The 19,567-nt window shown below is 40.1% G+C and overlaps 1 protein-coding gene across 2 annotated transcripts; it reads right to left on the reverse strand.

The window, feature by feature from the left end:
* Window positions 1–1,818: 1,818 nt before the first annotated feature.
* On the reverse strand, window positions 1,819–10,349 carry LOC142761364 (germ cell nuclear acidic protein-like). Of its 2 annotated transcripts, XM_075864549.1 has the most exons (11): window positions 10,229–10,349; window positions 9,323–9,404; window positions 8,020–8,062; window positions 7,717–7,790; window positions 7,512–7,628; window positions 5,914–5,959; window positions 5,593–5,737; window positions 4,623–4,752; window positions 4,306–4,513; window positions 3,486–3,742; window positions 1,819–2,755 (listed from the first exon to the last, which is right to left on the reverse strand). In XM_075864549.1, coding segments are annotated over exons 1-11 (1,185 nt in total). In that variant the 5' UTR covers window positions 10,310–10,349; the 3' UTR covers window positions 1,819–2,753. The 2 variants fall into 2 exon arrangements, with proteins under 2 accessions (XP_075720664.1, XP_075720665.1); XM_075864550.1 differs by lacking the exon at window positions 7,512–7,628.
* Window positions 10,350–19,567: the final 9,218 nt, after the last annotated feature.

The raw sequence follows: 19,567 nt of genomic DNA on the forward strand, positions 1-19,567 counted from the left end.
ATTTTAACAAATCTGCACAGCTACCGCCGTTGCATTTATGCTGTAGTTATTTTGTTTGCTGTTAGTTGGTGGAGCGCTTGGTGATTTACAAAACTATAAATTATTCATTTAAATCAAATATCCCAGAGCAATAAAATATTACTCCAAATAATCTCTTCAAGAGTTATGTATATATTTAACCAAGAAAATACGTACGTGTGTGTGTGTGTGTGCGCGCGCTCTAAACTGGACTGTATATTTAAGATGTATCCTCATTAATGCTTTATAAAGAGATTAAATATTATTAAAATAATTGTCTGCTTTGGAAATCCCTTTTTATTAATAAGGTTCCCCATCCCCAACTATAAAGTGATCACACGGTGTCTGCCGCTGCGGCCACCAGTGATCAGCTGTAATCTGTGGTGGAATCCGGCAGGAAGTGTTTCATTTCCCTGCAGTGCCACCAAAGGAGAAATGATGCCTTATACAATTTCCATAGAAATCTATGACTTGTCTATTTAATACATGGACATGTCTGGTCCTCCAGAGACGAGAGACACATTTTTAGCCACTCTCTGCTCAGACTAAGGCCTCATGCACACGACTATAACCATGTGCACAGCCGTGATTTTCGGGTCGGCCGGCCGAGTGTCACCTGCAAGCCACCCACATATCGCGGGCCGTGCACATGGCCGCGTCCATTATTTTCTATGAGCCTGGACCGTAGAACACGGCCGTAATAAGACATGTCCGTTCTTTCTGCGGTCCAGGCTCCTGGGCCATGCACAGACCGTGAAAACAACGGTCTTGTGCATGGGCCCAGAGGAATGAATGGGGCCTCAATTCTCCCGTGGATTTTCGGGGGAATTGCGGCCGCAAAAGCGCGTTCGTGTGCATGCGGCCTAACAGTTAAGTGACCTGAATGGTGAACCCCCATTTTTTTTAATCTCAGAATTGTAAAGTGTAAGGTTACAGTACTATAAACAATCCATACATTTATTATATTATTTACATTGAAGAGTCTATAGGGTACCAGTGCTGGTTGATCCTGAAAATCAAGGACTGTAAATATGTAATTCCCATATTGATTGTTTAGTTGTCACATGATGCATTATTTCCTATTGCCATTTATTACATATTTTCTACTGCTCCTTTGACATGACACTTGTGTAGGGAAAGAATTACCATGGGTCTGGCATATTTTTCAGTATGGATATAAGAAAATGTGTCATGAAGATAACAACCATGAGCCGCTGTGATGCAGAAACCAAATGTAAATGCTACGAAGGCACTGCTTATCTCCTGGTCTATCACAGATCACTTTTGTAGGAAGTACTGTCCCCTGTGTTATCCACTGATTAAATGGCATATAGTTCTCCATCTCTCTTTAAAAAAAGAGGTTCTTCAGCAGCTGAAATGTGTCTTATACAGTGCAAAACAAAATCACATACATCTCAGCTGCACCAGACATTCTTCTTTGATTGATATGAAATGTCCTCGTCCTTTTAAATCAATGTAAAGGAAACTCTTCCTTACTCTGTAAAGAGATTCTGCAGCAGCTGGTGTGTGTATTATAAGGAATGATTTTAAGGAGAAATGTACCCCTGACTGTAAATTATAAAGAATATTTGAAGTCATGATTACTAAAAACGTCATGTTCATGTTTATAAATGTTGCTTAGCAGCAATAGATTCATATACTGTATGGAAATATTTGAAGTTACCTTGGACTTCCGTGAACTGTATACATTTATTTGCCTGTGGGTTCCTGTTTTATATGGTAATAAAAATGAAGACTCTAAAAAAGAAGATTTTTTTTAATTTTGTATTTATTGGGTAAAGGTTTAGGGAGGTTTTTTTTTAGTTTTTTTTTAATAGAATTTCATTTTGGATGGGAGGGTAGGAAAGATTCAATCACGGAGACAAGGAAAAATGACGTTTGCTTCCTGCTGGAGGAGTTATTTATTGCATGCTCTTCTTCCCTTACTGCTTTTGGCCTATAGTTGGCATCCATGTTTGGTTTTCCAGGCGTGATGTGGACTCACTTTGTTCACAGTTGTTGCCAGCATAACTGGTGATAAAGCCATGCGGTCTATGGTGTTTGATGGAGCCACAAATGAAAAGCCTTGGTATAGGATGCAGGCCTGGTGCAGGATCTCTAGTTTCAGAAGAAGAGGTGCAGCCTTGGTGGTATGCGTCGTATATTGATAGAAAACGTTTTGTTCTTTTTGTCTCCTGGGCATGCTCTTCTTCCTCTACTGCTATTGGCCTATAGTTGGCATCCATGTTTGGTTTTCCAGGTGTGATGTGGACTCACATAACAACCGTCCATGAAGATATTTGTTCACAGTTGTTTCCAGCATAACTGGTGATAAAGCCATGCTGTCTATGGTGTTTGACGGAGCCACAAATGAAAAGCCTTGGAATAGGACGCAGGCCTAGTGCAGGATCTCTAGTTCCAGAAGAAGAGGTACATCCTTGATGGTATGCGTCGTATATTGATAGAACTTTTTTTTTTTGTCTCCTGGGCATGCTCTTCTTCCTCTACTGCTATTGGCCTATAGTAGCATCCATGTTTTATTTTCCAGGCGTGATGTGGACTCACATAACAACTGTCCATGAAGATATTTGTCCACAGTTGTTGCCAGCATAACTGGTGATAAAGCCATGCTGTCTATGGTGTTTGATGGAGCCACAAATGAAAAGCCTTGGTATAGGATGCAGGCCTGGTGCAGAGTTTTTAGCACCAGAAGAAGAGGCGCATTATTGATGGTATTCTGCGAATATTAATAATTAGAATGACTTTAGTGTAATAAATAACATTTATATTTTATACTGTATATTTAATAATTGAAAACATTGCATATGATAATTTTGATAGAATATATCTCAGTTGGTAAAACTCAAAACAAAATAAATGGTGCAACTTATAGTTTTTCCTTTGCTCATTTCTTATTTCTTTTATTACTGATGCAGCCTGGAGAATGGGCTGTTTGGTTACCTATAGATGTGTCCACCCTTACTTTTTCTTTAAATGCATTAAGTTATACAATTTGTCATGATACCATTTCAATACAATCTCGCGCCATCCCTTAGAAAAAACGTATACATTAAATGTATACTTTTCTTCAACATAGGAGGCTATGGGCAACAGATGGCCGACAAATACCTTTGATGGATGCCATCCATCAGCCATCCATTGCCCATAGGCTACCATGTTAAAAAGTATACCTTTAACCTATATTTTTTGTTACTGGATGGTGTCGTAGATGTTTTTTATAACATATGAGTCTACGGTGTCGGACGGCTGATAGACGGCATCTGTAAAAGGCATCCATCTGAGGTATATACTTTTTTTTTTACATGTTTGTTTAACTTCTCGCTTCATATATCTCGGGTTATGTCGGATTTAGAGGGAACTATATGTTGTCGGAAGCCTTTCCTGCAAAACCCCTTGGTGTATAATCTTGCTTAACAACTTTAATCATGAAGAACATAGATACTTACATTTGATAACGGAAGGAGCAGATCGCTTCCGTTTGATAGAACATCCACTATTGAGTCTCTGCATTGGTTTTTGATGGTTTATTTTAGATGCTGTTTTTTTGGCTGCACTGCAGTTCTCTCTGAATGTCTGTGAGTATGGAGTGTGATGACTTGTAGATGGCATGTCCTCATTTTCGGTGGTGTTCATTAAGAGCAGTCTGCCCCCACAGAAACGGCAATGTGCTCTCTCGTCTTTAAGACTTGTGAAACGTCCCACCCTATAGAGACAGAAAGTGGTTAGCAGACAGGAATTAGTCAGGAATACCAGACATTATAAGATGGACATGGATTTATACTTATATTATATGGCCATTTCATAAAAGATTGCTTGATAACAGAATGGAAGATGCCTCAATGTATATGTGTGAAGACAGTGTATGCCTATAGTTTGTTTTTTCCCTCTGTATATTCTAACATAAACATAAGTATCTAAAAAAAATTGAGGGAGAAAAACACCAGGCCCTACTGTCATGGATGACAAAACCAGCATCATGATTGGGGGCCCATTTTCATATCTGCTATGGGGATCGCTCCCTTTTTGTATGTCATTGCTTCATAAATATGTCATTTATGTCAAATACCATTTCTTAATGCAATTACTCCCGAAAATTGGCAAAAAATGTATTGATAAATCACCTAAGTCTGCTATAGTGTAGAAAAGAAGTATAATAAAACCTCTGTAGTAAATGGTCAAATTTACATAAAACCAAAAGTATCAGTCTGAAGTCATTCTATAATTTGTGAGTCTTTATAGGTACATGAAAATGAAATATCATCTTACCGGTTAAGACACCATTCGCACACGTAGTTGAATTTATAATTGATGTCATAGGTGTGGTATATGTTCACCGGTGGTAGCTCAGGGTGGACACGGGTGACACTTTGAGCATAGGACTTCCACAATTTGCCATGTCCATCTTTTTGCACTCCATTGATTAGCCAGCAGGCAGCATGACACATTTCGTGTATTAATGCATCTCTAACGCGCTCTAAAGATAAAAAAGAATATAATTTCAATAGGTATTAAGGATTTTTATCAAAAATGTAAATCTGAAAGCAGCTTAGTAACAATTTTTTTTTACATATTATGAAACTTACCTGCAGAGTCACAGACTTTTTCAGAGATCTCAATCTTGGAATATCGATTTACATCCCCCTGTACATTACAACACTGAGCAGATGTTGCAGTCAGTCTTTTACTCCAGGTTATTTGTAATTTATCAGGAAGCTAAAGGAACAGTTGGAAAAACAAAAAACATTAAGATCTATCAAGCACAGAGCTAAATGCAGTCACATCTCCGAGCTGCCTAAATGTCTCGGTTGTGACTTACTTCCCATCTGAGTTTTTTCCAGCCACCCAAAATCAAAGTTAATACACGGTGACTTTCGGGTGACCACATTTTAGCTAAAGTAGATCACCTTAAAGACATTTTTCTTCCCAAATTCAAGATAATACAGTTAAATCCCATCAATCTGCGTCCATCCCTGGTAGGCCTCTTGCACAGATTCCAGTGATTCTCAAACAGAAGGAGCTACATCTCTGGCCAAACTACTGGAGACTTCTGGAGATTTGTGGAAAAGGTCAGAGATTAGCAGTAGTGTGTCCTATAGCACTTAATCTTGGAAATCATTGGAGGATCGACTCATGTCTCCCCAACAATGTTGTTGACAATAATACGTCATAAGATCAATTTAAGTGGAATACACCATTAAGTCTGTTATAGTTAATGTGGAATATGCATCACATAATACATTGGTTACAGCCATGATGGAGCTTCTATCCCCTCTATTTGTATAGGTATAATTTCTCTGGGAGTTTCAGATTTCTCCCATATGCTAAAGAAAAGGTCGGATTTGTCCATCGGAGTATCAGTAGATCCCCCGGTCGGCCTAGATTCTGACACAACAATGGCTCCCAACAGAAGACAACCCCATTTAAAGCTGATTTGGAGCCCATCACTTGTTGCTGGGGATAACTCTTCTCTACTTCTAAGAAATATCATGAAGAGAGTTCACAATGAGAAAATGTACGTCTGCATGTGTAACCCAGAGATTGACAATACGATACCTGGTTGTTAAACACGGTCTGGTTGTATAGCTTGTACAGTCGTGTTACCAGCTCCTGTTTGGTCGCCTGGAAATGAGTCATGTAAGGGGATGTGGATGATGTTATGTCCTCGATAAAACAGTTATGGATGTTACATTTAGGTCTCCTGAAAGAAATAAAAGATCATATATCAAACTTTGATCACCTAATAGAGGGACAATATGAGTAACTGTTGTATCTGCCATAGGGGTATGACATATAGCAGCCATAGATTCTGACAGGGGGAGGCTTGGCAACAAAGTACACCTCCCCTACGGAAACATGAATCTTCATATAACTCACCTTTCCTCTGAAGTGGGGTCCTCAAGATATTCAACAGGGTCTTTATCTGTATAGAAATATGCAGCAGTGAAAATCTTTTCCAAAATGTATGATAGAATCGGCATTGGAAAGTTTATATTAACCCCATAACCACCAGGCCTGTTTACATACCAAATATATACAGTATAGGTTGTTTTTTTATTATACTGTTTTTGCACAATAAAAACACTTGTTTTTTTGTCATCATTTAAAAAACAATAACTTTTTAATTTTTCCCGTTGATGAAGTTGTATGAGGGCTTGTTTTTTGAGTGACCGTTTATATTTTTTAATGAATTAATTTTGGTTTACATATAAATTATTGATGAATTTTTATACATTTTTGGAGAATGAGGAATGGGGAAAAAAGCAATTAAACCATTGTTTTTTATTATTTTTTTCTCATTGTTCATCGCGCGGTTTAAATAATATTTTAATTTTACAATATCATTATGACTGCGGCGATACCATATATTTATATTTTTAAACACTTTTGCAAAGTAATACCACTTTAAACTTCAAAAATATGTTGTTTTGTTATGTGAGCACTTTTTTTCTTAATTAACTTTATTAAATTCTATTTCAGTTTTCTATTGTAGGCCCACTAGGGGGCTTTACCCTGCAATCTTCTGATCTCTGTTATACTGCTTCGGTATACTCTGTATAACAAAGCATTACGACCTGTCATTGAAAATAGGCATACAGCCAGATAGGCCTTTGTTAGGGTACAACTGCCATGCCAACCCTCCCTCTGTTTAACCAACTAGATGCCGCAGTCACTATTGACTCTAAGTGGTTAAACAGCCGGGATCATAGTCACAGTCACACTCCCGCTGTAATCCTGCGGTAATCGCATGGACACAGCTTCTGTTCCTGCGTGTTCACATTGACGTACATGTATGTCATTTTGCGGCAACTACACTCCCCAGATATGTACATTATTCTGTGTTAAGGAGTTAAAAAGGAATTTTAATTGTGGTTATCAAATATTGTATGAGAAAACGTACATGGCTAAAAATATCTACAGGTAGGGTAGTAGCTACTTACAGGGGCTGTTGTTCAATAAAAGGTTATCTGCCACTAGGAAGTACCTCTATAAATGTGGTTATAAACAGGAAGCTGTAATATAGACGAGCCTGTGGTTGCACTAAGCCGATCTTGGTGTGAAATCTAGCATGTGTTCAATGTAAATGGCGCATACTAGCGTCAGAAGTGCTAGCAAGACTATGTGTAGGTGTATCACCATCCGGTAGGCTTCGTGGCATTTGACATTTGCATTTTGGCCCAGGATCATCACTTTATTGGGTCATTTTAGCTCTTCTCTATTCTGGCAAGTTGAAGAGGCCATGATTGTAGGGGATGTGTCTCAGTGACTGACTCCATTTTAAGTTTTAAGCAAGAATATGAATAAACATGGCTGCATTTAGTATAAGAAACTAATAAGAGAATAGGATTCCCAGCAGATAGACCCTTTGGCTTTCACTACACATCAAAATATATTTTACAAGTCTGGTTACACTTTGATGTCATTGAATTTGTACTTAAATTGATGTCGTCCATAGAAAAGTTTTGGGCACTGACCCGTGACAGCAGTTGTTGGTGTAATTATTACGCAGTCATCGTCATCGCTGTCACTGACCACTGGAGATTCCCACTGCTTAGAGGCATCAGTAGCTTCTGTATCAGAAGTCCTGAGTCCTGAGAATAACAGAGAAATGAACAATGTACTATGTCCAATAACATAAATCCAGATTGTATCTATAAAACACAGCAAATGACATCTTACTTTTGCGAATTGGTGTTTCCTCGCTTCTAAAATCATCATCCTCATCATCAGAAATCACAATGACGTTGTTGGATCTGTATAAATAAATATAGACATATAATGAGTGGGGGAAATTCTAATATTAGGACCCATAATGGATAAAATTGTCAATAGCAGTAGATCAGGGAATATAAAATAATACAGAGCCCACAAACCACCAGGATCTTATATGAAGCCTGGATAATGGACGCTGGTTGTCCTCAATAGAAATGTCTCCTAATGGGACCTGAGTTCAGCATTGGAGAAGATGTGTTATTATCCTACCTGTAGATGTCATTGCTTGATGATGGTAGCGGTGTATTTATATCTGATAAAGAAAGGTAACATTTATATATTAGCTTTTCACCATGAATAATAGCACTTATTAAAAGAAAATAAACAGGGCTTAATGCACATCTCAGTCTACTAGGAGAATCTGGTCTTGATTTCGAGATGGTCACTGAGACATTTTATTCTGAGTCATCCATTGTGAAAAGTAAAGTATGAAATAATAATAATAATATTTTCCAATATGTCCCTTGTAAAGTGTTTTACACTTAGACTTCCCCAACAAGTAGGCCGCACCTCAAAGGGAATCTGTCACCAGGTTTATGCTGCCTTATCTGAGGACAGTATAAAGTAGTGCCAGAGACCCTGATTCCAACTCTGTATGGCCTAGTTCACACACAGAAAATTCTGTCTGGAAAAATCAGCTACGTTTTTTTTGCACCACACGGGTTTTTTGCCGCATTTTTTGCCGCATTTTTTTGGAGGCGTTTTTTACCTCTTTCTTCCTCTTTTTCCAAAAACACAGCAAAAAAAACTGCACAAAACGCCGCATCCATTTGTGGCGTTTTTTTTCCGTCTACCATTGATTTTAATTTGTTTTTTTGAGGCGGAAAATGCCTCAAGATAGGTCATGATGCTTTTTTTTCCTGTTCGCAGGAAATCAATGGGAGGTGTTTTTGGACATTTTTTGGTGCGGTTATTGAAACTCAGTGTGAACAGGGCCTATTACTTGTCGAGGATCAGTAGTTTTGATAAAAACAAAATCACTTTTTCTCCTGTAGGCTATATTCATGAGCGGCAGCTACTAGCCCCGCCCACCAGCTGCTGATTGACAGCTGTCCCCCATATTGTGCATGGGGAGAACTAGCTGCCTATCAGCAGCTTGTAGGTGGGGCAAGCGTCAGCTCATAAATATCGAGGACTACATAGCGCATGTTAGAGCTCCGTCTAGCCTTCCTCCGCAAAAATCACAAAACGACTAAGTTATACAGTGATGTGGGGGGGGGGGGGGGAGTATATCACTGAATAACCAGGCTGGGAAAGTTTGCTGATATCCTCTGTTAGAGCTTTAGTGGCGATCATAATGCCTGTTATTCATCTTTCCCAGAAAGATATTCAGTAATAAATGTGAAGTCCCGCTTTTGAGTTTAACAAGAAAATCACTAGATCCCGGTCCAGGGGCCCAGACTGCAGAATAGTGATCGTGAAGACTGAATAGTGGGATTTATAACTGGATATTTTGATTCTTGTAGAGGGACATATCAGTGTACAGAGACTGTAGTGAATAGGAGCGCAGTACCTGGTTGTCGGGGTGTTAGCCCGGTATTGAAACCACCTTCCTGTTCTTGATTTGGAAGTCTTGGTTTCTTTCTGGGACGAGGCTAAAAAAAGAAAAGGAGCAATCCAATGTATGCGCGACAAACAGCAGAGCAGCGTACATAATATACAGAACGATCACTAGAAATGAGTAACTAATAGTAACTAATAGCCACTAATACAGGATGTCACTTTTCATCTTCCCTCCCTGTACTAGAAGTATATGAGTAAGTTATGGCTGAGGGCACGGCATTACATCAGGTTAGGAATAATCATTTTTTATGTTTTTGGTAACCTTGTAACCGAGGTGTAACTTGAAGTTCCTGAGTCTCAATGCAAAATCTGTAACTGGACCCCCCACCTATCATGTGCCATTTATACTACAGGTGTCTTCTTATGTGGCAGGGGTTCTTCTGTGACTATGACAGTAACTTCACACCACTTATAGATGCACCCCTGCCCTGTAAAATAATATGTATTGGTGGCCTAGCATGCAGGGCTTGAATATATTTTGGGAAGTTGTAAGGCAAGCTATGGTGGCGCTGAAGGGGAACTAAACACTTGCTGCTGGGTTCCCCCATAAATTATAGCTGATCGCTGAAGGTCCCAGCAGAAGAACTCCCTGTACATAGATTATCTGTAGGGGACCCAGACATAGCACTCACTGTAGTTCCCAACTAGTTATAGCTCCCCCGACAATAGAATAGTACCACTTATCTCCTACAATGTATTGATAAGAACCTGGTATACAAGGTCTACTATTTTTATGGACTGTCCATGTATTCATGGATGGTTGGCAAATGCATTTCATATACAAGCTAGCAGCAGAAAGACATGGGGCACTTGGCCCAGTCCAAAATAGTGGAATTTTAGGGAAGTGGCGGCTCACCTGATGTAAATCCTCGTCACTACTAGCGTCCTCTGAATCGGACAGAACAATTATGCGTTCAAAACGCTTTTTTTTAGCCATTTTCACAATGACAGCAAATCACAATCCTCACTCTATAACGTCTTCAATCACCCTCAGTGGGATTATCTATAACGTGGGATTTAGAACTGTCTGCTACACTGTGACATCATCAACATGACATTGATATTGTGACTTCATAGGAACATCACGAGTTGTGTCACGTGACATTGATATTCTAATACCATTACTTATATATCAACATGTAAAGCCAGTATATATATCCATAAAGATTGTATTTGTAATCATTTAAACAAATACATTCATTATACTGTAATTATGATAAATAAAATAGTGCTCAATTACAAAGATATTATTTTGGCACCAGTTTGTTGTCAACAAAAATGGCACAGATATTTTCTTAACTTTTACTGTATTCACAGAAATGACAAAATTCCGTACTTAAAGTCTAAATTGCATGTTATTTTATACAATATGCCATACAAGTTTATAATCACACCAATGGTCATACAGATGTGTCCACCCTTAGGTTTTCTTTAATTGCGTTAAGCTATGCAATTTGTCATTAAACCAATTCAATACAACTTCGCACCATTCAGTAAAAGAGCTATACTGTACATTATTGTATATGGTTTTTTTTAACATCGGAGCCTATGGGTGACAAATGGTCGACAGATTGAATCCATCACAGCCATCCATTAAAGAAATGTATACCTTAAATGTAAACTTTTTTAACATGGGAGTCTATGGGCAAAAGATGGCACATATATGGCATTTGTTGGAGACATGCGTTGCAGCTCTCCTTTTTTTTGCACGTTTTGCTCTGTTTACATCTGCGTCGGAGGATCCGTTAGGGGCCTTAGTTGCAGATTCCATAGTTATTGACAGCCAAAATAATGCATCATGCTGCGCCATTTTGTCCAAAGTGACGGACAACATGATGGAAAACTGGCGGAAACCATTAAAATCAATGTAGCCCCAGTTATTGGTTGTTCTGCTTTTATGATGGAACAGAACAAGAAAAACCCCGAATGCAGACGTGAAGAGAGCCTAAGTTTAACATCTTGGGATATGTTGGGTTTAGAGATAAGGACACATCGGTAGATCATGTGGATAAAGCAGTTTACATGCCTCACCACTGGATATTCTTCTACTTCACTTTTAGAGATGATGCACTTTTTATTAGGACATTGCTGTAAGCAGAAGTCTTTTCATCTTCTTGGAATCCATGAGAGGTGGCATCACTGAAACAAGAACAGTTGTTATATGATATATATTTATAAGGGAATTTTTACCCATAATGCTGGTTTATCTATGCAGATTTGTTTTCAGTGGATTTAGGCTCTGCTCACACACAGCCAGCTGTGATGGAAATGTTATCAAACGGATCCCAAGACATCCTGCAGATCCCATTGACTAATAATGTCGTCTCTCAGGAAACACCGGAAACCCCATAAAACCGAACCCACCTCCAGTCAAAAGGGGATCATAAAGGCAAGATAAGTAAAAAAAAAAGAACATATTTCTCCACGTTTTTTCCTTTATTATTTTCTTTTGATCCTTTTCTGTTTCATAAAAAAGCAGGAACGGTGGATCTTGCCAACCATTTGTAAACCACATGTCATATTTAACCCCTTCCCAATATTAGTAATACAAGTATGGCATAGTGGGCGAGTCATTACTGCATTCCGCTGTACATGTATTGCGCAGCGATGGCGCATGTCTCAACTGTAACATACAGCTGACCTTTTGCTGCAACAGCCGATCCTGGCCATTGCTGCAATGTTTGATCACGGCCGTTTAACTCCTTAGATGCCGTGGCCAGTAGCAACTGCTGCATCTAAGCTCCCCCTATCAGTCCATAGATTGTGGGGTGTGGAAGAATTACTATGGCAGCAGCCTAACAATGGCCCCCAGGTCTGCCATCTTAGTACAACTATTAGACCCCTAGGATGCTTGTCAGCGGAATTGCGGACAAAAAATACGCAGCAGAATACAGTAGCAGCAAAGTGGGTGAGATTAAACAAATCTCATCCACCTGCAGCGTAAAACGTCTGAACAGAAATTCATTTGCGGTGTGTATTTTTTGTACCGCAGCGTGTCAATTCATGCTGCAGTAAGTGAACAGAATTGCTGCGTTTTTCAGAGGAGATGTCACCATCTCCCAACATTGAGAAGAACGCAGCAAAATCCGCACCATTATCTGCAGTAAAAAGCACAGGAAACGGTGCAATTTTCCCGCAGTGGAATGTCTGTTAGTTGTAACAGAAATGCTGCAGAAATTTTCTGCAGCAATTCCGTTAAGTGGAAAACTCCTTAGGGCGGGTTCACACATGGCGGAATTTCACTTAAATTCCGCTGCGGACACTCCGCAGCGTTAATCCGCAGCGGAGCCGTTTCTCCATTGACTTTCACTTTAATTTAGCAGTGTTCGTTTACACGATGCGTACAATTCCGCTGCGGAGCATAGGCTGCGGAGCGGAATTTGGTGTCCGCAGCATGCTCTGTCTGTTGCGGAGCAGTGGCGGACTGGTTGCGGACTCATGGCGGAATTTCTCCATTGACTTCAATGGAGAGTCAAAATTCCGCAATGAAGTCCGCAGATCTTATGTGTGCTGCGGAGCGTATTGTTTTTACTACCATGACATTTCTTCATTCTGGCTGGACCTATGTATTTCTAGGTCTACAGCCAGACTGAGGAAGTCAATGGGGCTCCCGTAATGACGGGAGCGTTGCTAGGAGACGTCTGTAAATAGTCACTGTCCAGGGTGCTGAAAGAGTTACGCGATCGGCAGTAACTGTTTCTGCACCCGGGACAGTGACTACCGATCTCAATATACATGTATCTGTAAAAAAAAATATAAGTTCATACTTACCGAGAACTCCCTGCGTCTGTCTCCAGTCCGGCCTCCCAGGATGACGTTTCAGTGTAAGTGACGGCTGCAGCCAATCACAGGCCAAGCACAGGCTGCAGCGGTCACATGGACTGGAGCGTCATCCAGGGAGGTCCGGCCGGATGCCGAAAGAGGGACGCGTCACCAAGACAACGGGCGGTAAGTATGAATTTCTTTGACTTTCACTAGGGAAAGTGCTGTCCCTTCTCTCTATCCTGCACTGAATAGGGAGAAGAGAAGCACTTTTCCTGCAGTCCGCAGCGGCCAGTCCGCATCAATTTTCTGCACATTTTGTGCAGATCCGCTGCAGAATCTGCAACGCAGATTCTGTGCGGCATTGATGCGGACAGTTGCGGAGGAATTCCGCCATGTGTGGTCATGCCCTAACACTGACAGGCATAATACATTGCAATAAAGAAGAATTCAAGAGATTTCATGCTCAAGTCCCATAAAAAAGTTTAATAAAATGGTCAAAAACATATAAATATGACAAAAACTGTGTTTTTGTCGCTGACACATGGCTTTATTCTGTAAAAAACAAACATAAAAAAATCTACACATTATTGGTATTGCTGAACTATAAAATGCTTATGTTATTTTAACCGCATGATGAACACCATAAAAACAACAAAAAAATTATTCAGAAATTGCTGTTTTTTGTTTGTCCGGCGTCTGAAAAATATAGAACAAAAAGTGAAATAGTTACCCCAAAATGGTAACAACAACAACAACAACATCATCTCATCCAGCAATAAATAAATCCACACAAAAATAAAAAAGTTGAAGTTATGGCTCTCAGAATGCAGCCACACAAAAAAAAAAATTTTGTAAATTGTTTTTATTGTGCAAAAGTAGTAAAACATAAAAAACTATAAATTTGGTATCGCCATAATTGTACTGACCCGCAGAATAAGGTTAACATGCCATTTATGCCACACAGGAAATGCCGTAAAAATGAAGATTAAAAAGCGAAAAACAGCAGAAATGCAGTTTTTTCCATTTCCCCCACAAATAAAAAGCTCGACTGAACAATACAAAAGTTACTAGAATTGTGGAAAATATGTATGCATATGTGTGACGGATGATGGGGATAGCATTGATATAAGCTGTGGAATATCTGATTATACGTTGAAGTTTCCCTAAATGGCTATTGTCTCGTCGTATTATAACTTCTATCACACGGTGCAGATCTATCTTTAAATGTTTAATGAAAAGTTGTACAGTTTTCCAATATACTTTCTAGCAATTACTCACAGTTTTCAAGATCTCTGCTTCCTGTCAATCAATAGAAAATCGAATTCTTTACTCTCAGTGGAAAAAAATGTGTGATGGTCATGTGATGAACCTACAGGTGACACCCATTGTAAAAAAAAAACAAAAAAACGAGTATACTATGCAGTGTATTTTTTTCACTTAATGCCTCTATATTAAATAACATAGTTGACTACACTAGTTCATACATAAAAACAAAAGGTATGCCGACACATACCTCCCTGACATATGACAAAAGGACACTCTTTTGGCATATGTCTGGCTAATGGGGCTCTGTGGATATGTTTTGCGTATGTATCGGGAGCTTTCCAATTTCATACGCCAAACTTACACTGCAAACACAGTGTGAATAGAGCCTAACGGTAGCCAGTGCTGTACCTGTATGTCCATCACATGACCAAGAAAGAGCCTACATAAGGGCTTATTTTTTGCGGTACGACTTGTAGGTTTTATTGGTACCATTTTGGGGTACATACGAGTTACGAAAAAACAGTTACATTCTGTTTGTGGAGATTTTTTTTTTTCCCCCATAATAAAGCGTTCTGTAAGGGGACGTTTTTTTAGTCTTACTTTGGGAGTTCACTCTGCGATCAAAGGCTATTGTAATACACTGCATTACTAAAACTAACAGACATTCTATTATGCCCTGTCTCTAGCGGGGCCTAATAGGCATACACTGCTGGAAGACCTGGGTACTCTTGTTAGGCCCCCATCTGCCATGGAAACCATCGACACAATACAGTCGCGTAGCGGGTGTTCTGATGGGGTGACAGAGGGAGCGCCCTATTTTTGAAGCCACTTAGACGCCACAGTGGATATTAAACAGCCCGACAGCCGCTCTAGCCAGCACGGGACACCAATGCCAGGCTTATGTCACAGCGCCACGGTGGCATAAATTCCCTTAATAACTGCCGTGAAAAGGTGTATTGATGGTCATTAATGACAGCAAGCAGAAATCATGAAAATCATAAGGAACTAATACAGATGGAATATGTAATGGTCTGGTCCCTGTGATACCCAGGGAAGGAATCAACTGGATAGCAAAATTCACCGATAGTTACTTGTCCGGCCCTGGTAATTGAAGGTCCTAGTTAGGGTTGCCAGATTTTTCACCAAAAAATACCGGCCAGGGTTAAAAAGGGGTGTGGCTTAACACAGATTAGCATTTTACACTTAGAACATGGAATTATACATTGTTTGTCAAGGAGTGTATCAGAAACACCACTAGCGAGTATCCACCTCTGGTTCTCCGCTCAAGCGGATTTCGCAGGACGTCACCGCAAATTGTACTTGGCTTCAGTGTGTCATGCTTTGTGCCTGTAGTAAGTTAAGATGTCCGACAACCTCTTTTCATGGGGGTGGGGGCCAGTGGCTGCTCACAGCCATAGTAAATGTTGCTAGGTTCTCTTCTCTGAGCAGGGAAGAAACGTGGGCTACCAAACAGGCCATGGTAAGGAGGCCAATAAGGGCTTATCAACTGGTGATCTGCTATGTTTAGCCCTGTGGACCACCTCCCTTATGTATATTCTCTCCAGTAGGTTTGGGAGTCCCCTGGCTGGTCCGATGATTTACCCTACGCACACCACACATATACAAATATAGGCACAAACCCATCTATAGAGACATAGTCACAACCCCCATACATACAGACATAGCCACACATCCCACCTAAACAGACATAGCCACACTCCCATGCCAAATCCTTTTGTTCTTATAGAAGATATTTTTTGCTCCCCCCAGAAAAAAAATCTAAAAACCAAATCAGATTTATAATACACTAGCAGAGTTACCCGGCTTCACATGGGTGTAAGAGTCTCTGCTGTTCGTCTGTCTCGCTGAGACGACAGTTGTGCCCAAGTCTGCTGGGTATTTTCAGCAGCTCGCTGTTTGCTGTGACGTATCCTGTTAGCCTGTAGACGGGCTTGGGTCTGTTGAGAGGTTTCAGCAGCTCGGGCAGCAGCCATGCGCTTTGCTGCAGGAGTCTTTCGTCCTCCTGGCCGTGTTCTGCCGTTCATTGCAGAGGACAATTGTCACCCGAAGTTAAATGTTGTAACCAGGAGGAGGAGATCCGTTTCTGAATTTACACAGTAAACAACCGTTAAACCAACCGCAGTGTCGTATTTATTGCCCATCACCGCAGCAACCCACCTACATGATGTGATATGGAGGAGGACCATTGATGTGGAAGCCAGTGGTGCCATATTTGCCTTTGTATTCCAATTTTTAGTGAATATATATACTAGAATAAGTACCTGGCGCTGCCTGGGTATAACATGTTGGTCTGTCTGTTTGTGTGTTCATTGGATTTGTTCCCAGGAGGCCAATCCATGTCCTTGTATTTTCTTGGTTTATGGGGAAATCGCTAGTAGCCCTATATACCTCGGCAGTTACACACTGTTTATTTCAATTTTAACTTCCTAAATACCTAACAGCTAAACTGGTAGGAAATGGAGTCATAAGATTATGACAGAGCCTGTTGATTAACAACATTGGCTGTTTTATTACCAGTTGGCCATAGACTATGGTTGGATCACAATCGAAAACCGCATCACGCATGAAAGCCCACTCATTAGTATGCTGAACAACATGATATGCTCTATCAGCTTGCTTTCTGGCCTGGGTTCAGGAAGGAGTCTCTGTGCTTCTGAGAGCCGCCTGTCTGATCTGTTGCTGAGAAAGCCGAGGCTGAGTTTGCTGAGGAGTGTCAGCAGCTCGAGCAGCAGTATGACGCATTTGATCAGCTTGCAGTTGGGCAAGAGGAGTCTCTGCAGCTAGTAATGCAGCTTTCCTAGTGACCATCAGTTATCTGATTGGTAGCTATGGGTGACCGCTCCCCTGTACCTTCCCATCCAGCATTATCTTGTAAAGTGCACTTTACATGCTACTGCCAGATAAAAACATCTTTACTATAAAAGCGAATGTCTGTATTTGCTTTTATAGAATTGGATCGTGATCATGTGATAATGGCTGATAACAGAGAACAATAGCAAGGTCAGGACCTTTACGAAATTTGGGGTCAAATATTTCAGGTGTTTGGATGCCTATAGAGGATGACAAATAGATGTTTGCTATGATGGCTGATAACAGAGAACAACGGCAAAGTTTGGACATTTACGAAAACCTTCCCGGACACCCGTTGTACCTATGTGCCAAATTTGGGGTCAAATGGATCAGGCGTTTGGATCCCTATAGAGGAGAGACAAAGAGACATTCACTTTTATAATATAGAATAGCAGAGTTCCCCGGCTTCAGATTGGTCTATTTGTTTGTTGTTTGTGTTTGTGGTTAAAAACTTCATTTCCTACCGATATGAAGCCGACATATCCAATAAAGTCCAAGTGCAGGGTTCCATTTTGGAGGCATGACTGGTGTGAAAGGGGTTCAATTTATGAGAATGCTGAAATTCACGGACTTGGTTCTGTTGAGAGGTTTCAGCAGCTCGGGCAGCAGCCATGCGCTTTGCCACAGGAGTCTTTCGTCCAAGTGCAGGGTTCCTTTTTGCAGGCATGACTGGTATGAAAGGGTTTAAATTCATGAGAATGCTCAGAATCCAGTATAAGTACAGTTCTTTTGCCGCGAGTAACGTGTCGAGTAAAGAAAAACGGCTTGGTTGTTAAGGAAACCTGGTCTAAAATAGTGTGTATGTGAGTGTGGCTATGAATAAAGGACCTGCGAGCTTCTATTGGCTAATACGGATCATGTGATATGGAGGAAGGTCCTTGATGTGGAAGCCAGTGGTGTCATATTTGCTTTTGTGAATATGTCGAGAACGGTAAGTCCTAGAGAGCTGAAACCTTCAGAAGCGCGTGATTTATATATGTGCCAAATTTGGTGCAGATTGGTCCTGTGTTTGGCTGTGCATAAAGAACAGACATCAGACACCAGCAGGAGCTGGTCACAGCAGGAATAGTAGATGGCTTTAATAAAGGCTTAGATAATCTCCTAGAACAAAAAAATATTAGCTCCTATGTGTAGAAATTTTTACCTTCCCTTTTCCCATCCCTTGGTTGAACTTGATGGACATGTGTCTTTTTTCAACCGTACAAACTACGTAGCTATGTAGACAACAGAAATTAATTTATGTATATATATATATATATATATATATATATATATATATATATATATATATATATATATATTCATTTGTTGAATGTCCACTGAATCCGCTGATTTCGGCATGACCGATCGATCATCTAATAGATCCGGGGGTGTCTCGACTCTTCTCTGATGTCAGATGTCGACAGTATGAAAGGTCGTACTGGTTGGATTTCAACATGCTCGATCCTTTTGTTTTCATGGAAGATATTTTTTTCTCCCATTCCCAAAAAAATTAAAAATGTAAAAAAAATTACATTGATAACACATAACAGGTTTGGATTAAGTTCCTCAGCAGTACACTATCCCTGGATGAACGTTATCAACTCTGTGGGGCCCTCACATAATTTGCTTAATATAGTTACCAAATAATACAACTGTACACGGAGTAAATATTATCACCATACATATTATTATCAAACTTTTACTAAACAAAACCCAGTATACCAAGATCAACATTACCAATAATAACACTATACAAGGGCCAAAAAGTACAGCAACACCATGACCACATATTACCACCACATAGTGACTGAATAATACCACCATACTTTTACTGAATAATACTGTTACACAATCACCACATATTACCCTACATTGTGACTAAATACAAGCACTATACTGTTACCAAATAATACTGCCACACCATGATCACATATTACCACTACATTGTGTCTGAAAAATACCAACAAACAGTTACTAAATAAAACATATTATACAAAGACCTATGTTACCACCATACAGTGACCACATAGTGGTAGATACTACTTCTCCACAGGTCTTTGCAGACCATATAAGTGAATACCATACGGTTACATCCCGTGACTCAAAGGTGATGTCTTCTCTTATTGGAGTCATTCACTTTCACTTTTCTTCTACATCCGGCCAAGACCGCCATGATGATTTCTCCTGGCCATGACTTGTCTCTGCAGAATATGACACAGACATCTTTGGCTTCTTGCTTTTCTAGCACACTCCCTAAATATTTCCCACTTCTGCACAAACTTTCCATCTATAGTGCCCCTGACGGTAATAA

Source organism: Rhinoderma darwinii, chromosome 4 (assembly GCF_050947455.1).
Source record: "Rhinoderma darwinii isolate aRhiDar2 chromosome 4, aRhiDar2.hap1, whole genome shotgun sequence".
Lineage (NCBI taxonomy): Eukaryota > Metazoa > Chordata > Amphibia > Anura > Rhinodermatidae > Rhinoderma > Rhinoderma darwinii.